The sequence below is a fragment of the Microtus ochrogaster genome, chromosome 1, assembly GCF_000317375.1.
Source record: "Microtus ochrogaster isolate Prairie Vole_2 chromosome 1, MicOch1.0, whole genome shotgun sequence".
Taxonomy (NCBI): Eukaryota; Metazoa; Chordata; class Mammalia; order Rodentia; family Cricetidae; genus Microtus; species Microtus ochrogaster.
Window position 1 is genome coordinate 14,849,676 of NC_022009.1, and position 18,172 is coordinate 14,867,847.

The 18,172-nt window shown below is 47.6% G+C and overlaps 1 protein-coding gene across 1 annotated transcript in view; it reads left to right on the top strand.

The window, feature by feature from the left end:
* Fntb (farnesyltransferase, CAAX box, beta) overlaps positions 1 to 18,172 on the top strand; it is a 66,791-nt gene that overhangs the window by 37,785 nt on the left and 10,834 nt on the right. Inside the window, exons 7-9 of the mRNA XM_005343236.3 lie at positions 5,940 to 6,026; positions 12,505 to 12,634; positions 15,550 to 15,682. Coding sequence (XP_005343293.1) covers positions 5,940 to 6,026; positions 12,505 to 12,634; positions 15,550 to 15,682 — 350 coding nt within the window. The remainder of the gene's footprint in view (positions 1 to 5,939; positions 6,027 to 12,504; positions 12,635 to 15,549; positions 15,683 to 18,172) is intronic.

Consider the following 18,172-nt stretch of genomic DNA (forward strand, 5'->3'; position numbering starts at 1 on the left):
GCTTCTAGAATGTACCTTTGCATTCACAGCTTCTAGAATGTACCTTTGCATGCACAGCTTCTAGAATGTACCTTTGTATCCACAGCTTCTGGAATGTGCCTGTTCTTAGAGCAGCTGAACTAGAGTAACATGGCAAACTTCTTCTTTGTCCCATAGACTGGTGTGTAAATGGTGTGCCCCTGGTACAGTCATGGTCTTTGCTAATATGGCACTAAGGTCCTCCAGTGTCATTATCTTAGCTTCTTTTATGTAAAAGTCAAAATCTGAGTTGGATAAAAACAAAATCAAATGCTTTAGATACAAAATATATTTGTTAGGTGTAAAATAGTTTAATGTAAGTAATTGCAAGTAATTAATTGTAAGTAATGCAATCTTTCCCCTCTCTTGGAGAAGCAACCCTAGAATGGACTCTGTAAATACTTTCTGGTTGCATCTGATGAAATCCTGAGGGTCCTGAATACCCAAGGCACATGAGAGAGAGAGTTCCTCTGTGGGGTGCAGAGTGCCTTGTGGGCCAGAGACTGCAGTGTAGTGGACTTGAACCAACTGATTGGTACCTGCTGTCTCAAACCTAGTATTTTACTCAAGAAACATATCTGGCCAGGTGTGGTCTGTGATCTGATCTTATTTCTTGGGAGGCGGAGGCAGGAGGATCATAAGTTCAAGGTCATCCTTGGCTATATCTTGAGTTCAAGGCTACCCTAGGCTATGTGACCCTGTCTGAATTTAAAAAGAAAAAAATGGAAAAAATAAATATATTTATTATAATAGCAAGTAGCTTCCTGTCCTGTGGACAGTCCACCCACGAGGCATGTAAAGTTTACGGAATAAGTAATTTCTCAAATGCATTGGGATTGTATATAATTTAGTGTGGGAAGAATACATTTTTTGGGAGGAGGTGAAGCTTTTATATCAGAATGATACAGCTATCTTTCGTGTGCATGTGTGCGTGCGTGCGTGCGTGCGTGCGTGTGTGTGTGTGTGTGTGTGTGTGTGTGATTTTGTGACAGGGTCTCCCTGTGTGGCCCTGGCTGACCTGAACTCGTTATGTAGACCAGTCTAGCCTTGAACTCATCGAGATCTGCCTGCCTCCCACAAGTGTCTGGCCTCGTAGTGGATTCCTGAGTGCGTTCTTCACAGTGGTGTGCTAGCTGTGTAGCTTTGGGTATAACTGTTACGCTTTTTGCATGGTTAGCATGGTGTCTTCAGAAAAGCCAACCAGGAACCAGTGCGATTGCTCACAGGTAAAGGCCCTAAGTTGGGTTCCTGGACGAAGGAGTGAACAGACCACACAGATGCCCTCTGACTACACATGTGCTCTAGTAGGTTCATACCCACCTGACAAAGACACATGATGATGATAACTTTTAATAATTTTAAAGAAAGTTGGCCAACCAGGGACTGGAGAGATGGCTCAGTGGCAAAGAACACCTGCTGCTCTTCCAGAGGAACTGGGTTTAATTCCCAGCACCCACATGGAGGCTCACAGCTGTGTATAACTCCACCTCCAGGGGATCCAACCCCCTCACACAGACGTACATGCAGGCAAAATGCCAATGCCCATAAAATAGAAATAAATAAATCATTTTTATAAAAAAGAAAGAAAGTAGGCCAACCAAATAGGCCTCGTTTGCCTCCTACAAGGCACTAGCCATTGAGCTCCGGAAACGCAGGTCTGGGCTGACGTCCTGAGCAGCTTCTGCACCCGGACCTGAGAGGAGCCCTTGAGGATAAGCTCAGCGGTTTCCAGTAGCATCTAATTTTATTAAGTGTGTAGTACCAGGCTATAATGGTGGGACTTTGTCACCCTTCCAGGAGAGGACACACTCTTTTGAGTGGCTTCAGTTGTCAGTTGTGTCCTGGGTACCTAACCTGCTGTCGGTCTGCTGCCTGAACAAGGTGTAGAGACTTCCCTGCCTGCCTTAACATGAGGTCAGAGCTTCACTAGAGGCCACAGTGCTGTTAGAGAGTAGTGGCAGCTCGCAAGGCAGTTTAGTTTTTAATTATTAATTGAGCCTGATGTGGTGGTGTGTGCCTTTAATCACAACACTTGGGAGGCAGAGGCCAGCCTGGCCTATAGAGTGAGTTCCAGGATAGTCAGGGGTATGCAGAGAAACCCTGCCTTGAAAAACCATAAATAAATAATAGATTGGAGTTGGGCATGGTAGCAAACACAGAACTTCCGCATTCAAGGGACAGAGCCACACCTACTCCAACAAGGCCACACCTCCTAATAGTGCCACTCCCAATAGACCAAGTATTCAAACACATTAGTCTTGGGGGGTGCGCAGCATTCCTAGTCAAACTACAAGGCTATGAGACACTGGATTCCACCCCAGTACTGGGAAAACAAACTACAGCCTGGAGGCAGAGACTGGTGGATCTCTGTGAGTTCAAGGCCAGCCCGGTCTACAGAGTGAGTTCCAGGACAGCCAGAACTACACAGAGAAACCGTCTCGAAAAACAAGAAAGGAGTTGTTATTTATTTATTTTCTGAATTAACTGTAAAATTCATAGTGTTCTCTGGGGATAGAGGAGAGAGACAGCAGGTGATGGAGCAGGATGTGTTCAAGGGATGAGAAGTTGGTTGGATGCTACTGAGCTGTAGGAAGCCTGGGGGCACCAGTGGGAACAAAGAGCTGGAGGGACAGGCTCATTACAGAGGCTGGCAAACACATTCTGATGGGTTTTCAGTGGGTGGAGATATGACCTGATTTGTACTGTGCTAGTTCTCTGGGTGCCGTGAATGGGTTACAGTGTTTTAGCAAATGTCCTCTGGTTTCTGAGCTGGAAGGAGGGAGACAAACAGAAGGTTGATCCAGGCGGATGATAATGACTTGGGTTTGGATGTCGGTGGCGAGGGAGGAGAAAAGCAGACACACTGGAAAGCTGTGAGGCTAGCTAGAAACAGAGACAGGAAGAGAGTACATGACAACTTGTGCCTTGTTCTGTGCGCTCTGGGACTAGTGGTTTTCCCTGGGAGTCCTTTTCTGTGCGTCTCAGATAGGGAGGGCACCAACAGATCAAAGAAAATTTCATCCAATCCCTGCTTGTTAAACCATTGAATGTATTGGGGTTGTGCATAAGCATGGGTGACTTGGGCAACGGCATCCCCAAAAATCACGAGTGGTGGTTCACAAAAGCTGCATCATTGGAATTCCCAGCCCCAATCAGTCTTCCACTTCCTATGTATTCTCATGCCGCCTAAACCCCACATGTCACTGTGGAGGTTAGGGTGTGTGGCTGGAGTCTCTAAAGATCCCCCCTGCCCTTCTCTAATGAGGGAACACTAATAGGCCTAATCTTCTGAGTCTCACATGGGTAATCACAGGTGCCCTGATTTTAAGACGGCAACCATCATGTCCTGTCTAGGAGGCCAGATTCTACACTACCGCACCCCTTCTCCTGGTTTTCACATTCTTATGTTCTGCAGTGTTCCCTGAATCTTGGCGTTATGTATATGGTTGTTTGCTGAGCAACAATATAGAACATAGCTCGATACTTCCAGCAATTTGACCCTCTAAGGGTGTCTCCTTCAAGGAGCATGTCACCCTGTGCCACAAAGGAAGGCAGTTCCACGGGGATTTCTCCTGCAGACTTTGGACACTGACACTCCCTCTGGGGGGCATAAAGCTCAGCTTCTGTTTCACATCAAACATCAATATGGGGGAACACACACTCGCCATTCCTGCATGATGACATGCCGATTCCTGCCACATGGGGAAAGCTGGCCACATTGGAACTGCCCCCATGGAAGCTCTGCCTTCAAGACAGCTCAGCCTTGGTCGCTGTCCTCTCTCCCTTAGCAGAGGCCATGGAACTGTACTCCCCCAGCTCATCCTTGGTTCCGCCATTATTGCTGTGCTCCTCATCCTGGGGAGGTGGGAGCTGTGTTTCTATTCATCCTCAGTACAGAGCAAAGAAACAATCCAGCCGTGTTAGCTGGTCACTAGAATCGTCACCCTGAGTCAACCTTCTACCTCCTACACACTCTCTAGACCTAAGACCTTGTGCATCTGGGCCAGGATTCCTGCAGCTAGTGTGGGGGAGGGGTTCAGAAAGGGAGTGACCGGAGTCTCCACTAAGGAGTCTGGTGCCCCTCCCCTTCCCTCCTCCCACACAAGAATATTAATAGACATTATCTTGTGAGGATCTCATTCAAGTAATCACAGCCGCTCTGGTTTCAAGACTGAAGCAGCCATGTCACACCCAGAGGACGGAATTCCACAACTGCCTCCCCTGTCACTTCTTCCACTGCTGAGAGGCAGATTGCATCCCAGCCCCCCCCCAACCCCAAGAGCCTGTGCAAACACTGCGGAGCCTTTGTGAGAGGCTCAAGGCCTGGAGGAAATTAGATCATACCTTCAAAGTTAACATATGGTAAATGGCAACATTTGGCGCTGGCACGCTTGCCCCTTGCCTGCCCTGGATGCTTCTGCTGTGCCTTTGCCAGTGGGAGCCTGGCTGGTCACAGTGCTGGCAGGATAATCATGCCCATGGCTTCCGTAGCGATTCTTGTGGAATGCCTCAGTAAGTCTGGCTTCGTGTTAGGTCTATACAGCGAATAAGATGGAAGCCAAACTTTGTTTTCCATCCCTTTCATGTTCCGTCTGAGCTCTTAGAAAAGAATTTCTGAGTAGGATTAAAACAAATAATTTCTGTCTTTCCATGCTGGGTATTTGACACAAAACAGTCTCTGGGTGTGTTCCACGACAGATGGGGAAGATGGAAGAGCGTCCCGAGAAGAATTAGGGCTGAAGAATAGAGCCACAAGAGTTAGCTCAAATACATACATTTTGTTTTGTTTGTTCATTTTCAGATAGAGCCACAAGAGTTAGCTCAAATACATACTTTTGTTTTGTTTGTTCATTTTCAGATAGGAGCTAGAAGTATAACTTGGTGCAATAGAATATGCATGGTATGTACAAAGCCAGGATTAGATCCCTAGAATCACCCTTCACAAAAGACCAAAAGATAGGGTTTTTTTTTTTTTTTTTTTTTTTTTTTTTTGAGACTGGATTTCTCTGTAGCATTGGAGCCTGTCTTGGAACTAGCTCTTGTAGACCAGGCTGGCCTCGAACTCACAGATATCCACCTGCCTTTGCCTCCCAAGTGCTGGGATTAAAGGCCACCACTATCTGGCCCTTTTTTTAAAAAAAAAAATTGAAACAGTGTCTCAAGTATTCCAACCTGGCCTCAAAATTGCTATGCACCTGAGGATGACCTTGAACTTGTGATCCTCCTTCTTCTACCTCTTGGTGCTGACATGGGCATGCACTACCATACCCAGTTTGATCAAACCTTGGCAAGCACTTTACTAAATGAGCCGTATCCCAAGCCTTGTTCCTACTTTTTCACTGAAATGTCGGTTTCTGTGTATGCCTGACGAAAGGCTTGATGTCAGCGTTCTTTTCTCTAGAGGTGTAAGGATGCCTGTTCCTGTCTAGTTTGTGTGGTCCAAGCAGCCATGAGAGTGTGGTGGCCTGTTTTGGAGTGTGTCTGTTGGAGGAAATGCAGAGCTAACCTTTCACACACATCCAGAGGTCCCAAGTCTGCCGCCGTGAGATGTCTGAAGGAGTGAGAAGAGCCTCAGCCGCGCCTGGATGGGATGCTGGGGACTGTTCTACGTCTGTGAAAAAGGCTGACTGTTTTTGAGATGAATTGTTATGGCCGCTGAATCCTCAGATGTAGGTCTGCCTGTGTGGAGGCAGGCAGAGTAGAATGTCACGTTCCTTTCCTGAAGCCATGTCGTGGGCAACTCTGTCCAGACAGATTGGCACACCTCTCGGAGACCCAGGAAGAATGGCTGTGCCGAGAGAGACGGAACATGGCAGCAGCTTACTGTGCAAAGGGAACAGTCTATCTGAGCAGTTTACCGAGCCTCTTGTCCTGGCTTCTGCTGGGAGCCTAATGTGTTTCCTTCTGTTTCTGTTTTCCAGAAGCGCGTACTGTGCTGCCTCGGTGGCCTCTCTAACCAACATCATCACTCCAGACCTCTTTGAAGGCACGGCCGAGTGGATAGCAAGGTGAGAGGAGTCACGTGGCCCCAGTCCTTAGAGGGCAAGCGGTCAAGAGAAGTTAAAACTTAAAAGTCTGGAAGGGAATATAAAATTATGAGATGTCTTAGGTGTTATATGTTATGCGCTTTACAAATCCTTGAAATTATTCAGCTGTGTGGTGGTGGCGCACACCTTTAATTCCAATAGAGGCAGAGGCAGGCAGATTTCTGAGTTCAAGGCCAGCCTGGTCTACAAAGTGAGTTCTAGGACAGCTAGGGCTACACAGAGAAACACTGCCTCGAAAAAGCAAAAATGAAAACAAACAAACCAGGCCCAAATACTTGACATTATTTTCAGAGTCTATTTAACGTTGTGTTGCAGTTTAGAATGGCACAGGCCGGAAACTTTGGCGAGTAGGGTTGGTGGGAGTCTCAGTGACCGAAGCAGTTGGCAGTATCTCAAAATGCCCTTGCTCATGAAACCCAGTAACTCTCCTCCTACAGAAACTCTCACCCACATGCATGGAAGAGACAAAGACTTGTTTCTAAGAGCAAAAAGCCTGAAACAGAATTGGGTGTGGTGGTCCAGGGTAGACTTACCTGGCGTGCAATCACAACACTCAGGAGGCTGATTTGGAATTCAAGGGCATCTTCAGCCCCAGCTTGTGTTTCAGGCTAGCCTGGACTGCAAAAGACCCTCTTAAAAATAAAAAGCAAACGGCATATATGTGTATACATATATATGCTGTTTATTTATTCTTATCAAAATTGTACTCATTACCATGTAAATATTAATGCAGTGACATCAGATGATATACTGTGGTCATATTTTTTGTGTAACTTTCATTGTCCTGGAGTTAGCATACATATCATCAATGTATTTATCAGGAATTCATCTCCAAATTCTCTACCACCAGTATTACAGAGTTAGTTTTCATACAGTGTGTGTGTGTGTGTGTGTGTGTGTGTGTGTGCGTGCGTGCGCGCGCGCGCGCGCACGCGCGTGTTCTGGGTCATTCCCCCCCTGGAGCCCGACCCCTCCTGCTTCAGATCTAGACAGATTGCTCTTAGCTTGCTGCACAGCAGGCATCTAGAAGCTTCCTTGCAGCGTGAAATTCACTTCATTTTTCTGGTTTGTTGGGACCTCTGTCCTTTTTTCTTTTTAAAAATGATTACTATTCATTTTAATAAAGCATGATACTCCAAAAATTCTCAGAAAAGGGCACCTGACAAATGCATTTTTAAGCTCCTGTGTGTGTCTCTTTCTTTGCAAGCCTGCTTGGTGATCTATTCATTCAGAGATGAATAGGTTAGCAATGGTGCTGAGTGTATTTGTCTGGATTTTGTAAGCATTGTTCCATTGTCTTCTGATTGTTCAATGTCATCACCAGTGAGCCTGATTTTCAGAGTGACTCCGGTCATTGAGGACACAGTGTTTGGCAGCCTGATGGTGGTAGTTTAGAGACTGAGACTAGGCAGTCCCTGGGCGTGGCTCTTTTTTTAGTGCTCTGTTTCTCAACTGAGATGTCCCATCTTTTTATTCCTTCCCAGTGTCCTTTCCTCCACTTCACAAGGCAAGTAGGTAACTATATCCACTTAAAAACCCTTGGGAGAATCAGGTGCAGTAGCATGCACCATAGCATAGCACTGCTCAGTGTGGTAAGACAGAAAGACCCACTGTGTCCTGGAGTTCTGGACCAACCAGTCTAGGCTTCATAGTGAGACCTTGTCTCCAAAGGGTGAGGTGTGTGTGTGTAGAGAGATGGCTCAGTTGTTAAGAGCACTGCCTGTTCTTCCAGAGGATCCAGGTTCAATTACCAGCACCCTCATGGCTGTTCATAACTGACTGTAACTTGAGTTTCAGGGGATCAGTACCCTCTCTGATGGCCTGCATGGATATGTGGCATGCATGTGGTGCATAGGCATACATGGAGGCTAAGCACTCATACATAAAATATACATATATACATAGAATAATAATTAAATAAAAATTAAAAGCTCGTGTCTAGGTCTTTTCAGCGTGTAGGTAACTTGGAACTGATGTCTTCTTCCTGGGTGTCCATGTGTTGGATAGCTTTGAACTGTGTCATGGACACTGAGGTTGGCGTATTGGAGAGAATGCATTCTGTTAGATGACTTCAAAGGATGCTTTTGTTTTAGCAGTCAAGCCACTTAGACTCATTCTGTAAACTTCAAACAGAGTTCTGCCCTGCAGTGGGTGGCAGCTCAGATCTCAGATCAGTTTGGATTCCAAGCTGCTCTGTTTGCCTGCTGTGTATGTGCTTTCAAGGTAGAAACTTGAGCTGAAGTTGGGTTTTTCCATCTCTGACTCTCCTGGTTTGTCCTCACTTTCTAGTAGCCTGTTCCTTCCTGCTAAAGACGGTGGCTGCCCTGCCCTGCCCCAAGACCCAGGCTGCCACTGCTACCACTTGGGTACTGTGGCCATCCCCTGGGCAAACCAGAAGGAAAAAAATGAGAAAGAAAAAGAAAGATAGGGTGGTTCGAAGGAGACCATTTCTCTGTAATTGTTGGCTCCAAGTTTTAACGCTCCACTGAACTTCCTGTCAGCTGGGCCTCGGAGATGGTTTGCCTTGTATTGGGGTGTCCAGCCCGGTCGACGGGAAGGCTCCCTAGCAGGTCACTCAGTGAACGTGAGGTCTGACTAAAGCAGTTTTACTGTTTATTACTACCTTTGAGCCTCAGACATATTTGTTTGTGGCAATTGATAGGATGTTAAATTGTATATAAATCTAGAATACACAGGATTCAAGTGAGTTTGCCTGTGATGGTAACCACAGTGCCTGCCACCATCCAGGGCCATCAAGTCTCCTGGGCAGTTTTGTTTTACTTTTGCCTTTTTCTCCATCACCTCCTCATGTGCCTGTCCTGAGACTTTGAGAATCTTTTTGGGTGATGATGAATCTTGGTGGGGATCATTCTTGGTGTGTGTTAGGCATCTCACAGAACTCTTGTTTGGAAGCACAGATTTCAGACCAAGAAGTTGCGTTGTGGTATTTCTTTGGCAACTTTCCCTTTATTTTTATTTTTGAAACAGGGCCTCACTGTGAGCCCAGATCCGACTGTTAGCACCTCTGCTCCTCTTGCCTCAGTCTCCCGAGTGCTGGGATTGTAGGCGTATGTCAACATACTCAGCTTGCTCCTTTTACAGTATCCAGTTAGTAGTATTAATCTCATTTATAAAGATTTTTTGTTTGTTTGTTTGAGACAGGGTTTCTGCCTGGCTGTCCCGGAACTCACTTTGTAGACCAGGCTGGCCTCAAACACAGAGATCTGCCTGCCTCTGCCTCCCAAGTGCTGGGATTAAAGGTGTGTGCCACCACCACCTGGTGTCATTTTTAACGATATTTTATCAAATTTATTCTTAGACAATTCTGTATATGTGTATAGTGCGTCCTAGTTACCACCATCCTCCCTTGTCTCCCTCCCACCAGTTTCCCACCCTCTCTCCAAGTCCCCTCCCCACACGCATGTCTTTCTGTTCTGTTTTGTGACTCAGTGAGTTTACCCAGGGTTGTCTGTGTAACTGTGGCTTTGGAGCTATCCACTGGAGCCTGCTGGGCTCCTCAGTGGATACACAACTCAAGACCATGACTGCCCCTCCCCCAGAATTCATCAGGTGGGGGCGTAGGGTCCTGTGAGCCCCTCTCCTATCCAGGGGGAACCATTGACAGACCCTGTGCAGGTCACTGCTGGCGACCCCCGGTGCTGTGAGATCATGGCTGCAATGGCTGCAGGTCCTCTGAACGAGCAGCCAGTGTTCTGCCTGACAGATAGCGTCCCACAGCCCCTAGATTCTTCTCAACCCCCTCAGATGCTCTCTGAGCTGTAGAGGGAGTGGTGTCAGGGTCCTGTCAAAGGATGAGTGCTGGGCATCCCTCATTCTCAGCACCTTGATCAGCTGTGCATGCTCTCATTCAGCGCTATTAACTGAGGAAGCAGGCTTCTCCCGGCATTCCGAGCCTCCTGTGGCTGGTCGGCCTAATTGTTTTTATTAAGCTCATTGAGGGTCTGTTTTCTATCTCTTAACGTTTTCTTGTTACTATTTACCTTTTCGTCCTTCCCTAATCTTATTTTTAATTTTCCAGAGTTCAGTCCCCACCCCTCCCCCGTACTAATTTTTTATATTCTTGTATGTTTGGCTCTGTCATCCTTGTAACTTTCTTCACACGATGTTATCTAAGAAACAACTTTAAGGGCTACAGAGATGGCTCAACAGTTAGGAGCACTGGCTGTTCTTTCAGAGGAGCTGGGTTCAACTCCCAGCAGAGCAGTTCACATGCTTCTATAATAATTCCAGTTTCAGGGGAATCTCATGCCATTTTCTGGCCTCCATGGGCACTGCACATGGTGCACAAACATACATTCAGGCAAAACACCCATACGCTAAAGATAAATGAATCTTTAAGAAGTAAAAATAAGATACAACATTAAGCAGTTTTCTTCTGTGCCCAGGGTTGTCTTCCCCCACTTCGCTTTGTGGAGCAAGGGGCTGTCTTTCATATCAGAGATTTGCACACATATCTAGGCCTTAGCTACTCTGTTTGATTGAGTTCAGTACTAACGGGCTGATGAGAAGTCATGTACATAAAAGTGAGTTAAGACCATGCTGTCCTCCAGGGAGTTTTCATATATCGGTATCTGTACGACTGTTCTTGAGCTCGCGAATCCCTGTTAGGATGTGACGCTTGCAGGCAGCTGTATGAATTCCTAGCAGGGAAGGTGGGGTGTTTGTGCTGGGTGGTGGCCCCACTGACTCCTCCTGCATTCTGGTGTGCCACAGAAGCTGGGATTCACCGCCCCCTCACTTACTGGTGGAACTGTGGATTTTAGAGAGGTAGAAATGGAGAGAGACAGAGACTGGGCCTGGCGTGGGCTTTTAGAACCTTAAAGCCTGCCCCCAGTGACACACCTCCTCCATCAAGGCCACACCTCCTCCAACAAGGCCACACCTCCTAATCCTTCTCAAATAGTCCACCCCTGGTCACCAGGCTTCAAATATATGATGAGCCCATGGGTGCCATTCTTATTCAAAGCACCATGGTAATCAAACATGGTCTTGCTCTTGGCTGCTGCTGATTCTCCACCACTGCCCCAGAACTGAGGAAGGCTTCTCTAACCAGCTGCTTATGCACTCTTAGCCGATATCACCTATCATCCAGCTTTTAGGATTTTGTTGTTGCTAGCCTTTGTGCTTAATGTTCTCTTATGCTTACTTGCTTTTTGTCTTTTCTTCTTTCTCTTTCTTTCTTTCTTTCTTTCTTTCTTTCTTTCTTTCTTTCTTTCTTTCTTTCTTTCTTTCTTTCTTTCTTTCGTTTTTGGGACAGGGTTTCTCTGTGTAGCCTGGGCTGTCCTAAAACTTGCTCTGTTGACCAGACTCAACTCATGGAGCTCTGCTTGCCTCTGTCTTCCGAGTGCTGGGATTAAAGGAGTGCACTGCCAACACCATGACTTTCTTATTCTCTTTACCCTGGCTATTTATACCTTTTATATCCTCTTTCATTTTATTGGGCTTTGGTATTCAGTTCAGTGTGTGTGTGTGTGTGTGTGTGTGTGTGTGTGTGTGTGTGTGTGTGTAAGACAGAATCTCATGCAGCCCTACCTGACTTTGAACTTGCTATATAGAGGAAGCTAGATAAAAGCAAGCGTGTTCACTAATAGACCTGGTACTCAAGGTAACCCAAACCAGCTGTCCTGGAACTCATTCTGTAGACGAGGCTGGCCTCAAACTCACAGAGATCTACCTGCCTCCTGAGTGCTGGGATTAAAGGTGTGCGCCACCCACAGCCCAGCTCAATTTTATTTTAACTTGTTGATTCTTCTACGTATAGGACTTTGTGACGTTCTCCAATGCGTATTAACCTGTGCTACTACATTTCTTATACAAGTGGACAGTTTCTAAATTTCCAAGGCTTCTGGCTTTGTTTTCTAGGAAGAAGAATCTGCAGTCATTAGTACATCGGGGGCCGGGGAGATAGTTCAGCACACAAAGTGTTTCCTGTACAGCATGAGGCCCTGAATCCAGTCCCCAATGCCCATGTGGAAACCCAGACATTGGGGCACATGCTTGTGTCCCAGCACTGTGGAGGTGGAGTTAGGGGATCCCTAGAATTCATTGGCCAAGACATCCTAGCCAAAAATATGATCCCCGGGTTCCAGTGAGAGACTCTCAGAAAACAAAGTCGATAACTATCCTGAGGAACAACACCCAAAGCTGACTTCTGGTCTCCACACGCATATGCACACACATGCACACATACATACATACATATATATATATATATACACACACACACATATATACACATATATACATATATATAACATACATATATGCATGCAAGTTAATAAATCAGTGTATTTCTAGCCATGATGGTAACACCTTATGCTTTAATCAGAGCAAGCTCACTCTCCGCCACCCAGAATACAGAGATGATGCTTGTCCTCCTATGTGCACTTGCCATAGTCTTGCTTCTCCCCTCTCCTAGGTGCCAGAACTGGGAAGGTGGCATCGGTGGGGTGCCAGGGATGGAAGCCCACGGCGGCTACACCTTCTGTGGCTTGGCTGCGCTGGTCATCCTCAAGAAGGAACGCTCTCTGAACCTGAAGAGCTTGCTAGTAAGTAGCTGTTGCACCCTCCTCTCCCCAAGCCCAGGTTTGGTGACGGGAGCCTGATCTGAGACCTTAGGGAGGTCTGTGATGGGGAGGGCTGAAGAGCATAGAGTCTAGTCTGTGCCTTGAGCGCACAGACTCCAGTCCCGGGACAAAGGCTCAGGTGCGGTTGTTGGTGCTCGGCACAGATGCGAGTCTGCTGAAGGAGCAAACAGCTGCTCTGGGCTGGCTCCCTTCTCCTACCTCTCCCACTGGCTGCTTGGAGGTTTCTGCACAGACCCTGAGTGGTCGTATGTCCTCCGGCCACCTGGGATGAACGAGAGTACCTTCCCAATACCCAAGAAAAATAGCTATGGCCCTCCGGATTCCGTATTACCAGCTGTCTTAGAATCTCCTAAGAGAAGAAACTATGAGAAGAGCGTTGAAGCATTTTAGGGTCAAAGATTTATCACCTGTGAAAATTTTGTATCTGCATTCCAGCGAGTTCTCCAGGCAGAGTGGGAATGAGGGGAGGTGGTAGGAAGGTGGGGGTGGGGTTGCTATCAGGAGGTCTGAACATCTCTTTTAGACCCCAAGCTCTTGGCCATTGTTCAGAAACCAGTCAGCTTAAGGGAAGCCTAGAACACACAGAGAGAATGTATTCCCTTTGTCTGTTAGGGAGCATGTGTTCCCCTGGCCATCATCAAAGCAAACCAGCTACAACTGACATTCAGCTCTCTCTACGAGCAGATGCCAAGCCCTCATTGTTGAGCCATTGTGAGCCCTCTAAAGAGCTGCTTTTATATTTTGTGGTGTAACAAGCAGCATTTAGACCTCATTGTGAAAGAAAGCCTCTCACATGGCATACTCAATGAAGGTTCTGGAAAATCGATACCAGATGACCAGCTTTGTAGATACTTTTTCAAATCTGATCATCACCAAGAGATGAAATGTAAAGTCCCATGTTGCAGGCAAAAATGAGGAATAGAGTAGGGAATGCCCAAGTTATAATGACAATACTGTAGGCTTGGACCCTGCCTCTGCTTCTCAGCCTAGAACCCCTGGGCCAGTTGTGTAATCTGCTCTAGCTGCTTTGTCGTGTTTCCTTCTGGAAGGTAGAAATAATAATCCGTATTCTTTGAGGGTTACAGGCGAGAACATACATAAACAGCCTTGTAGGTAGGAGGTACTCCCCAAATGTAAGTTTTCCCTTTCCCAGAGACACCCCCCTTCCCTCCCTTTAGCAACCCCTGAGCCAGCAGAGGTGGTGGTGGTGGAGGCGCATGCCACTAGTCCCAATACCAGGGGGCAGAGGCAGGTGGATCTCTGAGTCTGAGGCCAGCCTGCTCTACAGAGCAGTTCCAGGACACCCAGGGCTACAAAGAGAAACCCTATCTGAAGAAAAAAAAAAAAAAACCAGGGAGAGAGAGACCAACACCTATATCATCTAAGGGCTTTTGATAGCCAAGGGAAGTAGAACCAGCCCATGGCTTTAGGCACTGGAACAAAAGCAGTTAGCCTGGCTTGAATCCACTCACATTGTGGGTTTAGTAAAAGCATAGAGTGTCCCCCTCCCTTTCCTTCTGAATGCTTAGTCCACTGCCATTAAATGGCAGTCCCTGAAGCACAGGGTTCATTTTAGGCTGACTAGGGAGGTGTTGCTGTCTAAATCCACAGGCCTTTGTCCTTTTAAGAATCCAAGACTGACTTGTGCTGCCATGACCGGGGAGGGATCGAATGGAAGCTCCATTGTAGTCACGGGCAGTCCAGACTTCCCTCTAAAGAGTCCCTTGGGCCTCCATGCCTGAGCTCAGTCTAGGAGTACTCCAGGCACTGGGCATAACACACTGTTCCCTTTCAGCGGGGCAGCTCTGAGGCCTCGGGCTGGGAGGAAGAGAGCATCATGTCTGCCCAGCCAATTGGCTCTGCTCAGCCTTCAAGGCTATCTTGATGGAGTGTGTTCCAGAAATGTGGCGATAAGCCAGAAGTGGTGGTATCATTTGTAGCCTCTGGGTAACAAGGGCCAGCCTATAGCTTCACAATAAGATTTTTCTTCTGTCACCTAACCGGGTTCCCCAGGCTAGACCAGGTAGTTATCATTTGGTAATTAGGATCATTGATTAGGATCAATGGCTTCTACCTTCAGTCCTGTTCCGGAGTGAATGTCCTCAGGGTCCAGGTGAGACAGGACTAGCTTGATGTCATTGCCTGCGATCAGCCCAGCATTCCCCTCTGTTTGAAACTGCTCCCCTGAGCCATGATAAGAAGAGACAGATGAGGGCTGGAGAGATGGCTCAGAGGTTAAGAGCATTGCCTGCTCTTCCAAAGGTCCTGAGTTCAATTCCCAGCAACCACATGGTGGCTCACAACCATCTGTAATGAGGTCTGGTGCCCTCTTCTGGCCTGCAGGCATACACACAGAATATTGTAAACATAATTAATAAATAAATAAATAAATAAATAAATAAATAAATAAATAAATAAAAAAAAGAAGAGACAGATGACTCTGCCCGAGTTTTCTGCCCCAGGCTGTGTTTAAGAGACCTTTGCTGGCCTCCCACACCAGCACGGTTTCTCCACTCCACATCGGCCTCCATTTGGACCTAAGCAAGGATGGCTGTCGGGGTAGTGGGAACAAGAGAGGGCATTGGGATGTGTGTGACAGGAACGTGGAAGGATGTCTGTCTGGGGAGAGGAAGAGAACCAGCCTGGGAGGGTAACGGGAAATGGCAGTGAAGGAGACAAAGAGTAACACGTGTGTGTGCGTGCGTGTGTGTGTACAAAAATGTAACCGTGAAACCTTTCGCCTCTCCGGGCAGTGGTTGCTTCAAAATGGCTGTGGGGGAAGAGGGGAGGGAAGCTGGAGCTCCAGACTGTCCCGCCGACTGGCACTGGTTGCTGTATCTCTGGTTTACACCCGCCTTCCCTCTGGTCTCTCTCAGCAATGGGTGACGAGTCGGCAGATGCGATTTGAAGGAGGATTTCAGGGCCGCTGCAACAAGCTGGTGGACGGCTGCTACTCCTTCTGGCAGGCAGGGCTTCTGCCCCTGCTGCACCGAGCCCTGCATGCTCAAGGTGAGCCTACACTTCCTGGAGCTAGACATCTCCCTGCTCACTTCGTGACCCAGTGCTCTTTAGAGAAGGTGAAGGAAGTTCTGTCTGCCTGGGATCTTGAGAGCGGGTGTGGAGGGAGCCTCCTGTCTAGCGGCTGTGTATGCAGAGTGGGATCCAGTTCCCATGGTTTCAGGTCACCCGCTGCTGCCTGGCCTCCCCGAGGCAGAATGAACCTCCTTTGTGCCACTCCCTGTTATCTGAAGGGAGCATCCCCGCTCTGTCTCAGGGCCCGTAGTGACTGGGGCCACCATCTCAGCTGGGAACGAAGCCATAGCTTCCATGGCAGAGCTGTGTTTGGTCGTGTCAGCATGAAAACCCTCTGTGCACGTAGTCAAATGGTAATAGGGAAGGCAGTTATGAAAGGTCAGAGAACCAGAAGCTGTGAGAAAAGCCTCGCCATATCTGGCGGAGTGCGTGTCACCATTAGGAATGTTTTATTTGAGCGGGTGAGACTGCCCGGTAGTAGAGGCTCCTGCTGGCAAGTCTGATGACCTGAGTTCAATCCCAGGGGCCCACATGGTGGAAACAGAGAGCTACTCCCTCAGGTTGTCGAACCTCCACATGTGATCCCCTCCCCCAGAAAGTAAATAAATAGAATGCTCTGTGTTGTTTGAAAAACCATGTTTTATGAATGCCACTGTTTTGTTTGGCAGAACTGGGAATTGTAACCAGGGACCCCCGCCACCGAGCTGCAACCCAGCCCTAGAAGTGTTTCATTTTCAAGTCAGTGAGCTGACCTAGACAGTGCCTCCCTGAGCAGCTAGGCTAGAGAAATCCGCAGGGCAGGCAAGACCAGCAAGCGGAGCCTCTGATTGCCCTCTCTCTCGATGCCGTCTGATTCCATGTTCATTCTTGCCTGTGAGAACTGGGCACACAGGTGGGAGGGAGAGTCATGGCCACCCTGCTGGTTGCCAATCTGTTCCCTCCTGGAGATCCCTTGGCCCAGAGGGAGACTTTCCTGTGGACTCAGCCCTGTAACTAGTTGCTCAAATGTAAAAGATGAGGCTTTTTACCTCCTACACCTAAGCTTCGGCGGCAACTCTAGGAGCCCTATGCTTTAATCTCCCTCGAGTTGTTGAGTTGTAGATGTTATGGTCAGGAAAGCACAGCAGTAGATACTTTTGATACTGATCAAAAGTACACAGAGTTGCTGTCCTCCCTTTCCAGCCTGGGGCCATCAGGTTTAGGCCTCAGAATACTGGGCCACATCAAGAGCAGCACTCTGGGACAGTCCAGGTTCTGGCTTGATCTCTGGTGGGACTGTCAGAAATTGCTGAGAGTACTGGTTCTCAACCTGTGGGTCTCAACCCCTGGAGGGGTCAGACAGCCCTTTCCCAGGGGTCACATGTCAGACATTCTGCATGCCAGATATTTACATTGCTGTTCACAGCAGGAGCACAATCGCAGCTATGCAGCAGCAACGGAAATAATCTTATGGTTGAGGCCACCACAAGATGAGGAACTGTATTAAAGGGTCGCAGCATTAGGAAGGTTGCCCTCGAGGCTGACGTTTCTGAAAGAAATGAACTGAGGTTTTGGTGGTCTCTTTATTTGGAGCTGGCTTCTGGAAAGCCACAGATGTTGCCTCTTTTTCCATAATGGTGGCTCTTTTGGCGCGGCAGAGATTTCCCAAGCATTCACTGTGCCAGGCTGTTTCCCGTACATTTTCTCGTTTGATCCCCACATGACACTGAGACTTCGGATGTTCTCATTTTGCAGATGAGAAACAAAGTGTATGTGGTTAAGGCTTGCTTTATAAATCGCAACCTGTCGTGGTGTACAGAAAGCTCCCCAGGATACGATGTAAAGTGTCAAAGGCCAGGCCCAGGGCAGTCATGTGCACACCACTGGTGTCCACTGGCTTTTCCTAGCATCATGTCAAAACACTTCACAATGGGTGCTATTGAGAGAAGCATAGGAGGGGGGTCTGAGGTTACCTTGTAAATTGTGTATCCTCTATTATGTCCTTTTTCTTTTCTTCTTTCAAAAATTATGTATACTATTACTTATATTTTAATTTTCAATTTTTTTTTCCGAGACCAGGTTTCTCTGTAGCTTTGGAGCCTGTCCTGGAACTAGCTCTGTAGACCAGGCTGGCCCCAAACCCACAGAGCTCTGCTTGCCTCTGCCTCCCGAGTACTGGGATTAAAGGCGTGCGCCACAACTGCCCTGCTAAAATGTGCATGTGGTGTGTGTGTGTGTGTGTGTGTGTGTGTGTGTGTGTGTTGTTGAGGGAGCTGCAGGCCTGCTTTTCGTCCCACCCAGCTCCCGCCACCGGCTAGCTTTACCTGAAATAACAACACACAAATTGTATTCACTTAAACACTGCTTGGCCCATTATATCTAGCCTCTTCTCTGCTAACTCTCGCACCTGGACTAGCCCATTTCTAATAATGTGTGTAGCACCCCAAGGTGCGCTTACCGGGAAGATTCTAGCCTACGTCCATCCTG